Consider the following 16,579-nt stretch of genomic DNA (forward strand, 5'->3'; position numbering starts at 1 on the left):
CCCACTCTGCACTCACAGGTGGTTCACCTGGGCTGCTGGGCTTGTTGGGGGCGCCCACGCAACGTCTGAGTGGCGCCACTCAGTGTAGAGCATTCCCACGGGCTGGGCTGCAACTCCGAAAGCAAAAGCGTTCCCACGCAGGCCTGCCTGCCCCACCCCGCCCCCTTATAGTGGCGTGCTGGCTGCTGCATGAGGACCTGTGACCTAGATCGCTGCTGTTGGGGAGGGGGAGGGGATCCACTCACCTCCTTCCACTGCTGCCCAGAGATCCAGTCCCTCCACCTTCAGATGCTTGGCTGCGTGGGTCTCTCAGATGTCCTGTTGTGCTTTGTAGGGACTTCTCTGTTGGTTAATGAATGTCCATTCGGTTGTAACTTAGTGGGGAGAGACTAAGGGAACAACTCACTCTGCCATGATGCTGATGTCACTCGTTTTTTCTGTTTAAGACTCTGTCCCTCCTCTCAAATGTAAATCTTTGGGAAGTGTGACAGTTTGGGCTGTTATCAGTTGTCTGCTCCTTGGTGTGAGTGGGCTTCAGGTTTTTAGGGTAAGGAATGGGCCAAGGCCACTGACTTCATGAAAAGAAATGTTTACACAGGCACCCAGTTTTGCTTCTGGCCTGCCTGACACCCCAGTAGAATTTAAAATAATGATTAAAATTGTGCACATACAGTTGGCGGCCTTTATTCAGTCTGTCCCCTTGGCCCCTATGGCTTCTTTCAGTGCATATAGGTTTGCATCCTGGCCCCTGTGGTTGTTGTTATTACAAAAATAATATATGCTTATTGTGAAAGCTTTGGGATATAGATAAAATTATAAATAAGAAAAACTCACTTGTACACCCTCCCTTCCAGAAATAGACACGATAAGATGACTTCCTCACTATGGATGGACGGTAACGTGAACATCTCTCCCCTGTTATAGGATATTGGACTTGTTTCCAATATGTCACAATTGCAAAAGCAGATTGGTGGACCTCAGTGCTCCTCAAAGAGTGCCCACAAACTGTCACCGACCTGCAACAGGAGAGTACAGAAGTTGACACAGAGCATTTAGAAAGGCATGTGGCAATTTGACGGAACCACGACTTGTGATCAGTGGCCTGGATTCTGCCTTTTCTACAATTTTCATTTATTCTTTCTAGTGATCCATTCTTATGATATTTACAAGAGCATCAGTCCAATAGAGAGTGGAAAAAACAGACAAGCGAGCTAGTCCTCTCCATGGATGGTTGAGATGGCCTATATCGCTGGTTCCATGATAGCAGCTCACATTTATTTAGTACTTACTCCGTGCTAGGCACATCACGGTGTCAATCCATTTGTCCTCATGCTATTTCTATGGGGTAAGGAACGACTGTTATCCCACGGTACAGATGAGTATGGGTACAGATGAGTAAACAGAGGCACAGAGAGCTTAAGGAACTTGCCCAAGGTCACACAGCTGGGAGTGGCAGAGTTGGGATTCAAAGCCAGGTAGGCTGGCTCCAGATCCCTAGTTCTTACCCACACCTCCAGAGGCCCTTTCATGTCCTGTTTTATTAGAGTCCGTTCTTAGTGGGTCAGAGGGTGAGTGCATTTAGGGCTCTGATGTACACTTCAAGGACAAGGGAAGCACTGGACACACCCACGCTCTGGCTTGCTGGTGGGTGTGCGGATTCACAGCTGGATTCACAGCCACGCTTTCAAAGGCTTTTCAGAAGTCTTTCATCTTGAGGATGAGATTCAGATTTGTCTGTGATTTCTCAGTTCGGCCACTGTAATTACTGAGAACAACACAGGCCTGCAGGAACACTTAAGAGACTTAGAAAACACTTAGAAAACACTTAAGAGACTTTAAAAAACACTTCAAGTGTTCTTCATTCTTATGGGATTTGCTACCTTCAAATGTTTTATTTTTTTTCTGTTTACGTGTTCATAAAACAATAAAAAATCACAATGAATGCAGAGCAGTTAGGAGCAGGGATTTTAAGAGCGGGGAGCGGGCGGCCCCGTGGCTTAGCGGTTAAGTGCACGCGCTCCACTGTTGGTGCCCGGGTTTGGATCCCGGGTTCGGATCCCGGGTGCGCAGCGACGCACCGCTTCTCCAGCCGTGCTGAGGCCGCGTCCCACATACAGCAGCTAGAAGGATGTGCAGCTATGACATACAACTATCTACTGGGGCTTTGGGGGAAAAAAAATAAATAAAAATAAATAAAGAGCGGGGGGCTGGGGTGGCTCTCAGCCCCTTTCCTCCCAGCCGGCCTCCAGGAGGGGCCAATGGCAGCACCCACCTGGGGGAGGGGAGCCGTGAGTGCCCGTGAAATAATAGATGTGGGGGCCACAGCCAGGCTCTGCAGGTGACTCGTCATTACTGCTTAACCAGAAGGTTCAAGTCTCCTGCAATCCCCTCCTGCCCAACCCCAACCGCTGAAACTGATGTTTCTGTCTCCTCTAGAGATGAGCCCCTTGGAACGTGTTTGTATAGGTGATTGCAAAAGGAGTTTGCTTCCCCAGTGGTTTATTATGAAATTCCCAACACATGCAGAAGGAGAGAGACCAGCATAATGACCTCCTACATAGCCCTCACCTGGCTTTGACAACGGTCAATGCTCTACCAATTTTGTTCTATGTATTTCTTTGTTCGTTTGTTATTTTCTTTCCTGGAGATGTTCCAAGAAAATCCCAGATCATGTCATTTCACCCATAAATATTTCAAGAGCTCTCTCAAACTGGTAACAGAGTATTACACGTCATAGTTGGAAGAACTGAGAGCAATTCCCTCATATCATCTAATGCACAGTCTGTGTATAAAAGAAATCAGGCTTTTGCAAATAAAAATGAGTGGACTGTAACTGGCCCTCTCAGCTGGCAAGAAAGGGCACACTGGAGCCGGGCTGAGCCCCCAGCCCGCAGAGGGGTGCTAAGCCCTCCTTTGTGGGCTCTCCAAGGAAAGGCTGGCACCTCTTCTCTCAGCTGTGTCTACAGAGCGTCCCTGTAGGGGGCAGAGATTCTCTCCACAACTGTGTGTTCCTGTGGTGGAAAAGTCAGAGCATATTGGAATCGATGGTCCAGGATCTGTAGCCCAGCTGGTTCAGATGGGTAAACTGAGGCCAGGGGAGTGGCAGTGACGTCTCCAGGATCACATTGCACATTGATGGCACAGCCAGGATTGGCACCCCCATGTCCCTCCTGCTGAGCCTGGCCGCCTCTGCTTGGAGGAAGAACATTTGTACTTGGCAAGTGTACAATGAGGCCTCCACGTATCCCATTTCTCCAGCCGGGGGCCATGCAGGTCTGTGCTGAAAACGGACCTTCCCAGGGAGCCCGAGGATCATGCACTTACAATGTTTGCAGAGGCCTGGGCTCCCCAGGGCAGGGCCCTGGGCCGAGAGATCCCGGGGCTTGCAATCTGATTGCTCGTTCACAGTTTAGGGCAGTGGTGTTGCTGGTCCTACATTCGTGCCCTGATGTGTATCGCGTCTGGGTGTGCAGTTCTGAGCCACGGCCCTGGGTGCATCTGAGGGGAGGGCAGAGCAGCCATCACTTACAAGCCAGTGGGTACCAGGAAGGAGTGGACCTGTCGCCTCATTCATCATCCACAACAACCCTATCTGGTAGGGGCCCGTTTCCCAGAATGAGAAACAGGGAGCAGAGGGGCGAAAGGAGCTGGCCAGGGCCACACAGAAACCTGTGGGTGGCGGCCCAGGTCTGCTGACCCCCAAGTCTCCACAGGTGTCCCTACACCTGTTCTCATTCCCATCCTGGGGCCAAGCCTGAGACAGGTCTTCCCTGATGCAATCTACCAAGCTCATGTGAGGAGAGTGAAACCCGTTCCAAAACCTTTCTAAACAATGGTTAAATTCCTCTAAATGAGGATCTCTTTTCCCCCTTAATTAACGACTAGAGCAGCTTAGAATGTTCCTACCTAAAGCAGAGACTGCACACTGGCAGTCCACAGACCAAACCCAGCCCTGAGCTTGGAGGAGTCTGGTTGACCAGCACCACGTTTTAAAATAACGTGAAAAGTTAGCTTGCACATAGAATGCAAAAGTCCAACTTCTCTTACAAGAGGAAGGTCTGGAGACAGATGGCTCCCTCCCTCCCCGCCTTCAGAGCCTGACTTGGCTGTCAGCTTCTCTCGGTGAGGTCTTCCCTGAACTCAACCATAGCATGTGTCCCCGCCGGAGGGACGACACATTGGACTTATGTCCTTGTTCATTGTCTTCCTCCCCTACCGGTCTACAGGCCCCGTGAGTGCAGGGATGTTAGTCTTGTTCACTGCTGTGTGCCCAGGGCTCTGAGCAGTGCCTGCATGGAGTAGATGCTCAATGAGTGACAGTCGAATGGACGAATGGATGAATGAAGGAATGGTCTCCCTATTGCTGAGGCCAAGGGGTCTGTTGCTGTTGACCGTTGATCATGCCGTGTCTCTGTCTCCTTCCCTCAATTGTGTTTCCTCACTGGACCTTGTGTGCATCTGACTTTGCTGGCCCTGGAGTTCTTCAAGTCCAACCCTCACACTCTTTTAAAATTGAGGTAAAATTCACATAACAAAACTCACCGTTTTAAAGTGTGCAACACAGTGGCATTTAGTACATTTACAGTGGTGTGCATCCACCACCTCTGTCTAGTTCTGGAACATTTCATCACCCCACAAGGAACCCTGAGCCTGGTAAGCAGTAACTCCCATCACCTCTTCCCCCGGCCCCTGGCAACCACGAAGCGACGTTTGGTCTCTGTGGGTTTCCCTAATCTGGCCATTTCATGCAATGTAAAATCATACAACATGTGGCTTGGTGTCTGGCTTCTCTCACCGAGCATCATATTTTCAAGGTTCATCTAGGTTGTAGCAGGTGTCAGCAATTCCTTCCCTTTTAAGGCTGAACAATATTCCATTGTGTGGACATACTGCATTTTGTGTATCCGTTCATCTGTTGGTGGACGCCTCTGTGGTTTCCACCTCTTGGCTACTGTGAATAGTGCTGCTATGAATATCTGTGTACAGGTTTTTGCTTAACTATCTGTTTTCACTTCTTTGAGGTGTATACCTGAGAGTAGAATCTCTGGGTTGTGAGGTCTTTCTTGTCTAACTTTTTGAAAAACCGCCGAACTGTCTCTAATAGTGGCTGCACCATTTCCCATTCCCAGCAGCGGCGTACGAGGCTCCAGTCCTCGCTAGCACTTGTTAACTTCTGTACCCTTCTCATTTGAGAGAAGGGGAAACTGAGGCTCAGAGAGAGGAAGTGCCCTGCCAAGGGCCAGGTAAAGAGTCAGCTGCAAACGTAAGACTAAAGCCCAGACCTCTCGACTCCCTGTTCAGTCACTTATTCATTCAGCAAGAATTTATCACACACCCATCAAGTGTCAAGCTCTTGTCTAGGCCCTTGGGAGATGGCAGGACACAAAATGGGGCCCTTCTTCTTGTGGAGCTGACTTTTAACTACGGGGAGACAGAGAGACGGATCAGCACAAAACGTGCCAGGCCGTGAAAGTGTTGGGAAGAGGATAAAGCCAGCGAAAAGGATAGAGTGTAGAGACAGTGTGATTGTGGCTCAAGCAGTCAGGGGGCTTCTCCGCAAGGTGACCTGAGGAGGGGGGTCCCCAACCCGTTTCTGGGGGAGAGACCCACTTCTCCCCCCACCACGCCGCCTGTACTTCCTTTTCTGTTTGATGATGTTTCTTTTTTTTTTTTTATAATTTTATTTATTTATTTTCCCCCCAAAGCCCCAGTAGATAGTTGTACATCATAGCTGCACATCCTTCTAGTTGCTGTATGTGGGACGTGGCCTCAGCATGGCCGGAGAAGCGGTGCGTCAGTGCGCGCCCGGGATCCGAACCCCAGCAGCCAGCAGCGGAGCCCGCGCACTTAACCACTAAGCCACGGGGCCAGCCCTTGATGATGTTTCTGATTAAACTTTGTTCAATAAACCCAGAAAGTCCTCTTCGTTGGCATGTAATGGCCAGCTCAGGGCATGGAGGGAACAGAAGAAAGATGGAAAGGAAGAGCGTAGGTGCTGGAGAAGGGGAAAGGAACCAAAGCCAGAGGAGGGGGAAAGTTCCAGAAAGGACAGAGCTCAGGAGTTCCTGTAAAAAGTAACCCCCTCACAGGGCTGTGGGGAGTACAAATGAGGTAACCTCGGTAAAGAGCCAGCAGGTAGTGGGTACTCAATGTACTGCATCTAGTATTCACTGTTTCGTTTTATTCCCAGGATTCCCTGGGTGGTCCCTAAAAATACTGTTCTCTTCTCTCTGGTTCACTGTTTAGATGAGAACACTCTCCACGTGCCTGAGGTCAGCTTCACCTTCCCCAGCGCCATGTGGCAGAGCAGCACAAGCCCGAGCAGGGTGCCCCTCCTGCCCCGGGACATCCGAGGTCAGTGCCTGCCTCCTCCCCTCCCTGTGCCAGCCCGAAGCTCCCACTCCACTGGCTTCCAGGATTCTCAGGCTAGTCTCCATGGGGAGAAGTTGGGGGGTGACAGCAGTACACATACCCTCAGACATGACCACTCACCAAGCGCCCCCTCATCTGTCAGGGAGTGACAGCAGTACATGCACCCTCAGACAAGACCACTCACCAAGCGCCCCCTCATCTGTCGGGGAGTGACAGCAGTACATGCACCCTCAGACATGACCACTCACCAAGCGCCCCCTCATCTGTCAGGGAGTGACAGCAGTACATGCACCCTCAGACAAGACCACTCACCAAGCGCCCCCTCATCTGTCAGGGAGTGACAGCAGTACATGCACCCTCAGACAAGACCACTCACCAAGCGCCCCCTCATCTGTCAGGGAGTGACAGCAGTACATGTACCCTGAGACAAGACCACTCACCAAGCGCCCCCTCATCTGTCAGGGAGTGACAGCAGTACATGTACCCTGAGACAAGACCACTCACCAAGCGCCCCCTCATCTGTCGGGGAGTGACAGCAGTACATGTACCCTGAGACAAGACCACTCACCAAGCGCCCCCTCATCTGTCGGGGAGTGACAGCAGTACATGTACCCTCAGACAAGACCACTCACCAAGCGCCCCTCATCTGTCGGGAGTGACAGCAGTACATGTACCCTGAGACAAGACCACTCACCAAGCGCCCCTCATCTGTCGGGGAGTGACAGCAGTACATGTACCCTGAGACAAGACCACTCACCAAGCGCCCCCTCATCTGTCGGGGAGTGACAGCAGTACATGTACCCTGAGACAAGACCACTCACCAAGCGCCCCCTCATCTGTCAGGGAGTGACAGCAGTACATGTACCCTGAGACAAGACCACTCACCAAGCGCCCCCTCATCTGTCGGGGAGTGACAGCAGTACATGTACCCTGAGACAAGACCACCCACCAAGCGCCCCCTCATCTGTCGGGGAGTGACAGCAGTACATGTACCCTCAGACAAGACCACTCACCAAGCGCCCCCTCATCTGTCAGGGAGTGACAGCAGTACATGTACCCTCAGACATGACCACTCACCAAGCGCCCCCTCATCTGTCGGGGAGTGACAGCAGTACATGTACCCTCAGACATGACCACTCACCAAGCGCCCCCTCATCTGTCGGGGAGTGACAGCAGTACATGTACCCTGAGACAAGACCACTCACCAAGCGCCCCCTCATCTGTCGGGGAGTGACAGCAGTACATGTACCCTGAGACAAGACCACTCACCAAGCGCCCCCTCATCTGTCGGGGAGTGACAGCAGTACATGTACCCTGAGACAAGACCACTCACCAAGCGCCCCCTCATCTGTCGGGGAGTGACAGCAGTACATGCACCCTCAGACAAGACCACTCACCAAGCGCCCCCTCATCTGTCAGGGAGTGACAGCAGTACATGTACCCTGAGACAAGACCACTCACCAAGCGCCCCCTCATCTGTCGGGGAGTGACAGCAGTACATGTACCCTGAGACAAGACCACTCACCAAGCGCCCCCTCATCTGTCGGGGAGTGACAGCAGTACATGTACCCTGAGACAAGACCACTCACCAAGCGCCCCCTCATCTGTCGGGGAGTGACAGCAGTACATGTACCCTCAGACAAGACCACTCACCAAGCGCCCCCTCATCTGTCGGGGAGTGACAGCAGTACATGCACCCTGAGACAGGACCACTCACCAAGCGCCCCCTCATCTGTCGGGGAGTGACAGCAGTACATGCACCCTGAGACAGGACCACTCACCAAGTGCCCCCTCATCTGTCGGGGAGTGACAGCAGTACATGCACCCTGAGACAGGACCACTCACCAAGTGCCCCCTCATCTGTCGGGGAGTGACAGCAGTACATGTACCCTCAGACAAGACCACTCACCAAGCGCCCCCTCATCTGTCGGGGAGTGACAGCAGTACATGTACCCTGAGACAAGACCACTCACCAAGCGCCCTCTCATCTGTCAGGGAGTGACAGCAGTACATGTACCCTGAGACAAGACCACTCACCAAGCGCCCCCTCATCTGTCAGGGAGTGACAGCAGTACATGTACCCTGAGACAAGACCACTCACCAAGCGCCCCCTCATCTGTCGGGGAGTGACAGCAGTACATGTACCCTGAGACAAGACCACCCACCCAGTGCCCCTTGTCTGTCGGGCAGTGACAACAGTACATGTACCCTCAGGTTCCAGCAGTCACCAAGCGCCCCTTCACCCCTTCATCTGCACTCAGAAGCCATACTTGGTCAGTGGCTACTTAACTGGACAGCACAGGTCTAGAACACGACCAAAACCATGCCACCCTGGTTCTTTCGTTCAAAAACATTTGCTTGTTTTATTTGCTTGACTACAACCTCTGGCCAAACTACATCCCAGAAAAGCTGTAGTAATTTTACACAGTCACCAGCAGTCTCCTGAAGGTGCAAGTTTCACCATAACATCGTGGTCCTGGGTGTTAACCTTAAAACAAAAGACACAGTTTTTTCTGCGTGCCTATTCCCCCTCGTCTTCTCCCTCTTCCCTCTCCTTTTCTTCTTCTGTTTCTGTATCTTGAAGCAAGAAGGACAGCGATGTTTCCTGGGTGTCTGCTAAATCCCAGTGACGGTTTAAGTCATGTTAGCATCCATGTTCATGTCATCCTCACTCCAGCCCATGAGGCTTGTCTGGATCCTTTCTGGAGATGGGAAACGCCCTCTGCATCATTGGCACCATTTTCTCACTCCCTGAACCAATGCACAACCACCTGTCCAGAAGGATGGGTGTAAATCAACAATGGGATTAAGGACCACCAGAGAGGGCTGGTCCCCTGCAGGAAGTTCTTCCTTATGTCTAACCTCAGTCCTTCTTGCTGAACCTTTAACCCTCCTCATGTTAGTGTTTCAGAAAAGGTTAAGAACTTCTCATTATTATGCCTTTCTTTTTAAGGTTCCTTGTGAAAATGGTCTCAGAGGTGTTTACTGGCTGTGACCTTGGGGCCAGAAGCTCGCAGACCAGAACAGGCTGAGTAACAGCCAACAGTTCACGGCCTGTTTAAACAACTTGTCGTTAAATGTGAGGGGCGGGAAATGTTGTGCAGAGTTTCCCCCATCCTCACTGCGTGTCCACCACAGTGGAGAGGTGGCTGAGGGGAGTCCTGTGGACAGGCCTGCTGTTACTAGAGGAGCAGAGGCCAGGACAGACTCAGAAGTGAGGCCCCTGTTTGGGGAGCGAGAGTCTCACAGGTTCCAGAAGGTGGCCCCGGGCATGGGCAGGCTGGCAGAGGGAGAAGAGCCCATGTAGGCCTTGAACTGAGTCTAGCAGGCGGTTTAGGCCAAGGCCAGGGCGTCCACACTGGGAGGGACCCAGGCAGCGACTCCAGCTGGGACTCTGGCTTCACTGGGGTTTGCCTTGACCACAGACTGAAGTCTCCCCACCCCCCAGGGTCTACAGACTGCGGAGGCCGACGCCACAGCCCACTGCACCCCAGCAACCTCCGCAGGCACCAGGGCAGCAGCGCCAAGAGGCCAAGAAGACCAAAATAAAGATGGCAGCAGGCAGAGCCAGGGGAAGGCCAGAGAGGCTGATCCTGGGCGCTGGGGTCTCTTGCCCCAGAGTTGGATTTGAGAGATGGGGGCCCTGGCAGGGACACTTTGCGGGGGCAGCCCGCCCTAGCTTTCCACGGCCATTTGCACAGTGTTCGCCTCTCCAACCACCTGCAGAAGCGGGGCTGTCCCTGGAGCATCAGAGCCTTCCCCAGGACCCCTCACAGGGGAGCTAAGGGCCTTGTATGGGTCGTTCCCAATCACAGGTGCTCTTCCCAGGATCACTCCACAGTGCGGTTTCTGCTTCGGGAGAATGCTCTCTGGGGGCTGGGACACCAGGCCATCGCCCTCCAGGTCAGGATCAGGCTGAGGAAGCCTCTGGGGACACCCGAGTAGCTGCCAGCAAGAGGAGGAGAAGAATTTGTCCCCCAACTCCATGTATTAGTTGAGGTTCTCCAGAGAAACAGAACCAGTGTGTGTGTGTGTGTGTACAGAGAAGAGGGAGAGGGAGAAAGGGATTGAGATTTACTTTAAGCAATTCATTCACGTGATTGTGGGGACTGGCAAGTCCGAAATCTGCAGGGCAGACTGGAGACCCAGGGAAGAGCTGATGCTGCAGCCTTGAGTCTGGAGGCAAAATTCACTCTTCCTCAGGGACCTCAGTCTTTTTTCCTTTCAGCCTTCGACTGATATGAGGCCCACCCACACTGGGGGGGGTAATCTGCTTTCCTCAAAGTCCACTAACTGATTTCAAAGTTAATCTCATCTAAAAAATACCTTCACAGCAACATCTAGATTGCCATTTGACCACGTATCTGGGTCCTGTGGCCTGGCCAAGTTGATGCATAAAATTAACCCTCATGCCCCACAAGCCTTGGGCAGCCTGCAGAGTGACACTGGTCCCCTCCCCATGTGTACACAGGCTACTGGACAAGCCAGCATCAGGGAAAGATGAGAATGTTCTCCCATTCCCATGACCTACCCATCCCCCACTGTGTTCTAATGTCCCTCTCAACACCCCAGTTACGCAGAGGGGAAAATGCTGCCAGCTGTTAGAAACTAGATAGAACTGTCAAGGTGCATGAAACCAGCCATGTTAACCAGGAACACAAAAGTCCCGGTTCTAATTGCATTAGGATTGTATGAGCTTCAGTCATTTTTTCCTCAAGATAGGAGAAAACCCAGAAAATCTCTGCACGCTGGCCCGTGGGAGCTGGACCATCACCTTGTCTGGCTATGCTTTTGGCACTTGCTGTGGTTGTCAAACCCGCACCCTCATCCCTTGCTCTCGGGTCACCTTGTTTGGAGGCCATGGGGACCAGCGCCACCTCCCCTGTGGCAGGAGCCACGCTGGGCAGAGCACCTGGCAGGACCAAGATGGGGAACAGAGACGAGCCCTGTGGATTTTGGGAATCGGCCTGTAGCACGTCAGGGCAGGGAGGTGGCGGTGGTGTTGTGGTCTCGTTCCTGAGTGGGAAGCGGGTCGTATTGGACTGTGCGTGCCTGGCACGTGGTGGGGTCCCCATAAGTGCTCTGCGAACTGCCCAGCTGGACGCCACGGCCTGGCCTCCCCCTTGCTGTAACCCCTGCTGTCAAGGAAGAAGTGCTAGGGGCTTCGTCAGAGCCATGTTTTCCTTTCTGGTCTTCTTGAGGAGAGTGTGGAGGTAGGCAGGTGGGTCCTATGAACCTTTGGGGGCTCTGCTGCCTGCTGTGCGGCAGACCTGCCATGGCGCTGTCAGAGGCCCATTTCCCTCGCCTGGAGGGAGGTGCAGAGCCCGGGGTGGGGGGCAGAGTGGGAGGACTTCTGCTTTCCTGCCCAGCTCCAGATCCTGGGTGGGGCAGAAATTGCTGGTTGCCTCTCTATGTCTGCTCTCTTTCTTCCGTGATAATAGGACCCCCAATTTTAGCTGGCCACGTGGCTCCCAAAAGAAAGACTGTATTTCCCAGCCTCCTTCGCAGCTGTGTATGGCCACGTGACAAAGTTCTGACAAATGGGATATAGGCCAGAAGCAGCTGCTTCCAGGAATCTTTATCATAAAGGATAATCAGCATGTTCCTCACGCCTCTTTTCTTCTTCACTTCTTCAATCCTGGAATTTGAATGTGATGCCTGGAACTCTAGCCACCGTCTTGGGGCCATGAGGGCAAAGGCCATGCTCTAGGTAGGATGGAGGGGGGAGCCGGAAGGAGCCTGGGTCTGTGAGGAGCAGAGATGCCTCTCAGCACTGTGACATCCTGCCTCCAGACTTTAACTTGAGAGAGAAAGAATGTCTACCCAAAGACATTGTGGTTTGGTGAACCTCATCCTAGCTGATAGATGAGGGGAGACCCAGGCAGTTGGCAAGTCGTGGCTGGAGAAGTCTCTGGTACTTTTGTGGAGTGACAGCAGAGGAGTAGAAATGGCAGCATTGGGGGACGAGGCATGGGGGTCAGGCATGGCCCCTGAGTTGTTCCTGGGGTGGTGTAAGAGTACAGCAGAAACTTCTGGTCTTTCTACACCTCGTCTTGAGTCAGGTATAAAAGTTGGCCAAGAGAGAGCTGTTGGATCTCGGGAGTGGGGGTCTTCACTGTGAGGCTGTGGGGTGGCCCATGCCTCTGAAAATGAGCTAAAGAGGCACTTACATCTCAGGAGGTCCCAGCCTCGTGGGGGGAGTGTATTAGAGTTCCCAGCAAAACAGAACGAATACAATGTGTATATATAGAGAAAGAGATTTATTTTAAGGAATGGGCTCATGCGATTATGGAGGCTGGCAAGGCCCAAATCTGCAGGGTGGGCTGGCAGGCTGGAGACCGAGGGAAGGGCTGATGCTGCAGTCCAAGTTCAAATCTGAGTCTAGAGGCTGCCTGCTGCAGAACTCCCTCTTGCTGAGGGGGAGGTCAGCCTTCTAGCCTATTCAGGCCTTCAACTGATTGGACAAGGCCCACCTACGTTATGGAGAGCAATTCACTTCACTCAAAGTCCACTAATTTAAATGTTAATCTCGTCCAAAAACACCCTCACAGAATGATCCAGAGTAATATTTGACCACATATCTGGGCACTGAGGCCCAGCAATGGACACATAAAGTTAGCCATCCCAGAGGGGGCACACCCAAGGGCCACAGGAGGCCAGCAGAGGACCAGGAAGAGCCAGGATGGAGAAATACACACCCCCTCTGTGCCAGCCACCGTCACAGCTGAGGAGGCCCTTGAGCTCGGGATCAACCCGGGTGACAGCAGCCGAGGGAGGATCTTGAATTTGGCCGTGTGAACCCAAAATGACTGAGGAAGATTACACAAGCGTCCGAGTGTACACAGGGGTTCTATTTGAGGACTGAGTTCATGTGACCGTCGAATTTGTGCCTGTGACATAAAGATCATCCTGTGATCTCACCACTTAACAAAAGAGAGAAAGTTATATAAAGTGAGAAATAAAAATGCCCTCCCTCATCTCACGCCATCTTGGAGGTAACTTCTCTTTAACAATTGGGTGCGTGTTCTTCCCAATTTTCCCTCAAAATAATCCAAGTTAGAAGGGTCTCAGTTTAGGTTCCCACAAATGTGGAGACTGCGACAAGACCAAGGTGCAGGTGGTTGACCCCGAGGGCCAGGAGGCACTTGCAGCCCCTGGCAGTGGAGGGGGCCGTGGGGGCATTAACCCTGCAGGGTGGGAGTCCAGGCAGTGGAGGGACCCAGGGCAGAGGATGAACACTCAGGGGTGAACCTCAGAGCAAAGAGCACTGCAGCCAATCAGAGCCATCCACGCCTGCAGCGGGACTCAGAGGCCAGGCCCCGGGCTGTGAGCACGGACCAGAGGCATCTGGGACGAGAAAGTCCTGTACACACTCACTCACACTCTCACGCACACTGACACTCACTCTCTCACCCTCACACACTCACACCCTCCCCCTCCCCCACACCCATGCACCTGTCTCCAGCCCCCCTGCTGTCGCTCCCTCTGCCCCCTCTGCTCGGATTCCCCTTCCCCACCCTCTCTCACAGCTCTGGGTCCTTCCCAAGCTCAGCGCAGAATCCCACCTCCCTAGAGGCCTCCTTTCCTTACCTGCTAGCCCCACGCGCTCAGAGCCTTCCCGCTCACTGCACCTCCCCACCAGGTGACGACTGCCTTTCTGCAAGTGTCCCCACCTCTGCACCCCCAGCTCCTTGGACCAGGCCCTGCATCATCCCTGGCCCAGGGCAGGTGCTCAGGAATAGCTGTGGAATGAACGAATGAATGAATGAGTGCAGACGCTGTGCTGAGAGCTGGAGCGACAGGGCTGGGGTGCTGGCCTGGGACATCGTGGTGCTGTGGGAGATGGGTCCCTCAGCAGACAGCGTGCAGCATTATGGGCTGTGCAGATGTGTCCACACACCACGGTGGCCCTCCAGGGGCCTCGCTGTGTGTGTCCTGGGATCCAACGGAGACAAGAGGAAGCAGGTGCTGAAACTAACAAGATGTCAGGGATGTGTCCAGATGTGTGCCCAGCACGTTATTCATGGCCTCGTCACAAGCCTCAGGTGCCGCCATCAGCCTGTGGCCCAGGAGGCGGGACCCTTGCTTGGTTACTTGGTGAACAGGTGGTGAGCCGGGATTTGAACCCAGGTGTGTGGCCTTTTCCCTTGTCACCTCCAGCAGCCAGGCAGGATGTGCTGGGCAATAGGGAGTCACAGCATATTCCTGAGCAGGGGAGAAACCTGAGTGTGTGTCATCGTTGCATGGTGCGTGGCGGCTCGTAGCTGCTTAGCGAACATGGGCTGAGAGCTGGGGGATGAGGAAGGAGGATGTTAGAGAAACAGGGTCCTTAAATGTGTGTGTGTGGAAGGAGGGGCAAGTTATGAAACCTGGTGAGAATTTGTGTTATATACGTGTATGCATATGCACACATTTGTGTATCTGGAGGTGCAGGTGTGTGTGTGTCTACACCGACCCATATGTGCTGCAGAGAACAGCTTTGGCAGGAAATCCAAGAGACTGGTCACAGTGAGGGATTCGGTGGCGGGCGAGGAGTGGGTAGGAGATTCCCTTCACATTGTACACGGTTTTGAACTATTGGATTTTTACCATGTTCACATAACGACCTAGTGCAAAAAAATTATTTTTAAAACAGCCATGGTTCTATTATATGCGGGTGTGGGCAGCTCTCTGAGATAAACCAACTGAAAAAAAATAAAGGTTCAGAACAGTAGGTATGACATGATTTTATGTCTGTATGACGACGCTTATATAGATGTATACAAATGTGGTAGACATAGATATTTCTGGAAGAATTCCGAAGATGCAAAGATGAAAACTGGTGCTGTGTTTGCAAAGTGAAAGCCACTGATGAGCGGTAGGATGGGGCTGTGAGGGAGGGTGGGAAATTCCCCTTCGAAAAGGATTCTTTGTTCTGCAGACGGAGTCTCCCCAAGTTTCGAGAGCTGGTGAGGTCCCAGTTAAGCTTATGGGGTTTCAGAGTCCTTTGTCAGGGCTGTGTGTGTGTGTGTGTGCATCTGTGCCCATATCTGTGTACCTCTGCATGTGTATGAGTGTGTGTGTCTGTGCATATGTGTGAGCATCTGTGTCCGTATCTGTGTGAGTACAAGTGTGTGTGTGTGGTGTGTGAGTGCACTCGTGTGTATCTGTGTATGTGTGAGTGTGAGCCTCTGTGTGAATGTGTGTGTGTGCTGGGCAAGGAGCAGGCCATCCCATGGGGATGGGAGAGCTTCCCTCCCAGGAAGGGAGAGCTTTGTCAAGGGGACCTTTTCGCTAAGAGCTTCACACGCATTCTGAGACATCGGGCTGCGTGCAAGAATTGACACAAGAACTTGACACTCTGGGCAGAAATACAACTTGTGACTTTTTTTCACAAGTTTAGAATTAGCTCAAGTACTACTCAGCAGGATACTTACCGCTAGGAAGGATCAGGTGGAATGTCCGTGTAGTTTCCCAGATGGAAAAGGAAGATGAGCCCATGGCACAATATTTGGATTTCAAAAAGCTTCAGCGATTGTTTCGTATTGTCCTAAGAAGAACTACGTAGTCACTTTTCTCAGCTCAGTGCATTCCCAGACTTCCATAGACTAAAACCCCTGCACAGGCAGCTGGGGGTCTTGTACTAACCAGACTAAGGAGGGTGGCCACGTGGGAGAGGGGGTCAGAGCCTCTGCCTGCAGAGAATGGCCAGGGGGCGGCCTGCGGCGACATCCCTCGGTGGGTGGTTGGGGTGGGTTTCCCTGTGTGGGAGAAGCTTCACTGACAAGTTGTAAATTCACGAGAACACAATTCCTCATGCAGCCAGGACAGAACTTGCAGGAACAGACCTGGAAGGAGGAGGAGATGCCCTGCCCTCTCTACCGTAATGGTCTTTCGCCGCAGGTGTCAGAGAGCAGGAAGAAAGGAAGATGTTCTCTGTGTGCTGGCTTAGCGTCCTGTGGCTGCTCTAACAAAGCTCGACAAGCCCAGTGGCTCAGAACCACAGACATTTATTGTCTCGCAGGCCTGCCAGCCAGAAGTCCGTGGTCAAGGTTTCGCCTGGGCCGCACTCCTCCTGAAGGCGCCAAGGGGAGGATCTGTTCTCGCAGCCTCTGCTGGTTCCTTGGCTGTGGCAGCGTAATCCAGTCTTCCCATGGCGTTTTCCCTGTGTGCCTGTGTCTCTTTTCATAAGGACACCAGTTTCATCGGATCAGGGGCCCACCCTCTT

The 16,579-nt window shown here is 52.7% G+C and overlaps 1 protein-coding gene across 1 annotated transcript in view; it reads left to right on the forward strand.

The window, feature by feature from the left end:
• LOC101405986 (kinesin-like protein KIF19) overlaps window positions 1–15,234 on the forward strand; it is a 65,760-nt gene extending 50,526 nt beyond the window's left edge. The window contains exons 22-23 of the mRNA XM_087449234.1: window positions 6,247–6,354; window positions 9,821–15,234. Of these exons, the coding sequence (XP_087305360.1) occupies window positions 6,247–6,354; window positions 9,821–9,921 (209 nt within the window). The 3' untranslated portion in view covers window positions 9,922–15,234. The remainder of the gene's footprint in view (window positions 1–6,246; window positions 6,355–9,820) is intronic.
• The last annotated feature ends 1,345 nt before the right edge of the window (window positions 15,235–16,579 follow it).

The sequence above is a fragment of the Ceratotherium simum genome, chromosome 26, assembly GCF_057802395.1.
Source record: "Ceratotherium simum simum isolate JZ-2026a chromosome 26, ASM5780239v1, whole genome shotgun sequence".
Classification (NCBI taxonomy): domain Eukaryota; kingdom Metazoa; phylum Chordata; class Mammalia; order Perissodactyla; family Rhinocerotidae; genus Ceratotherium; species Ceratotherium simum.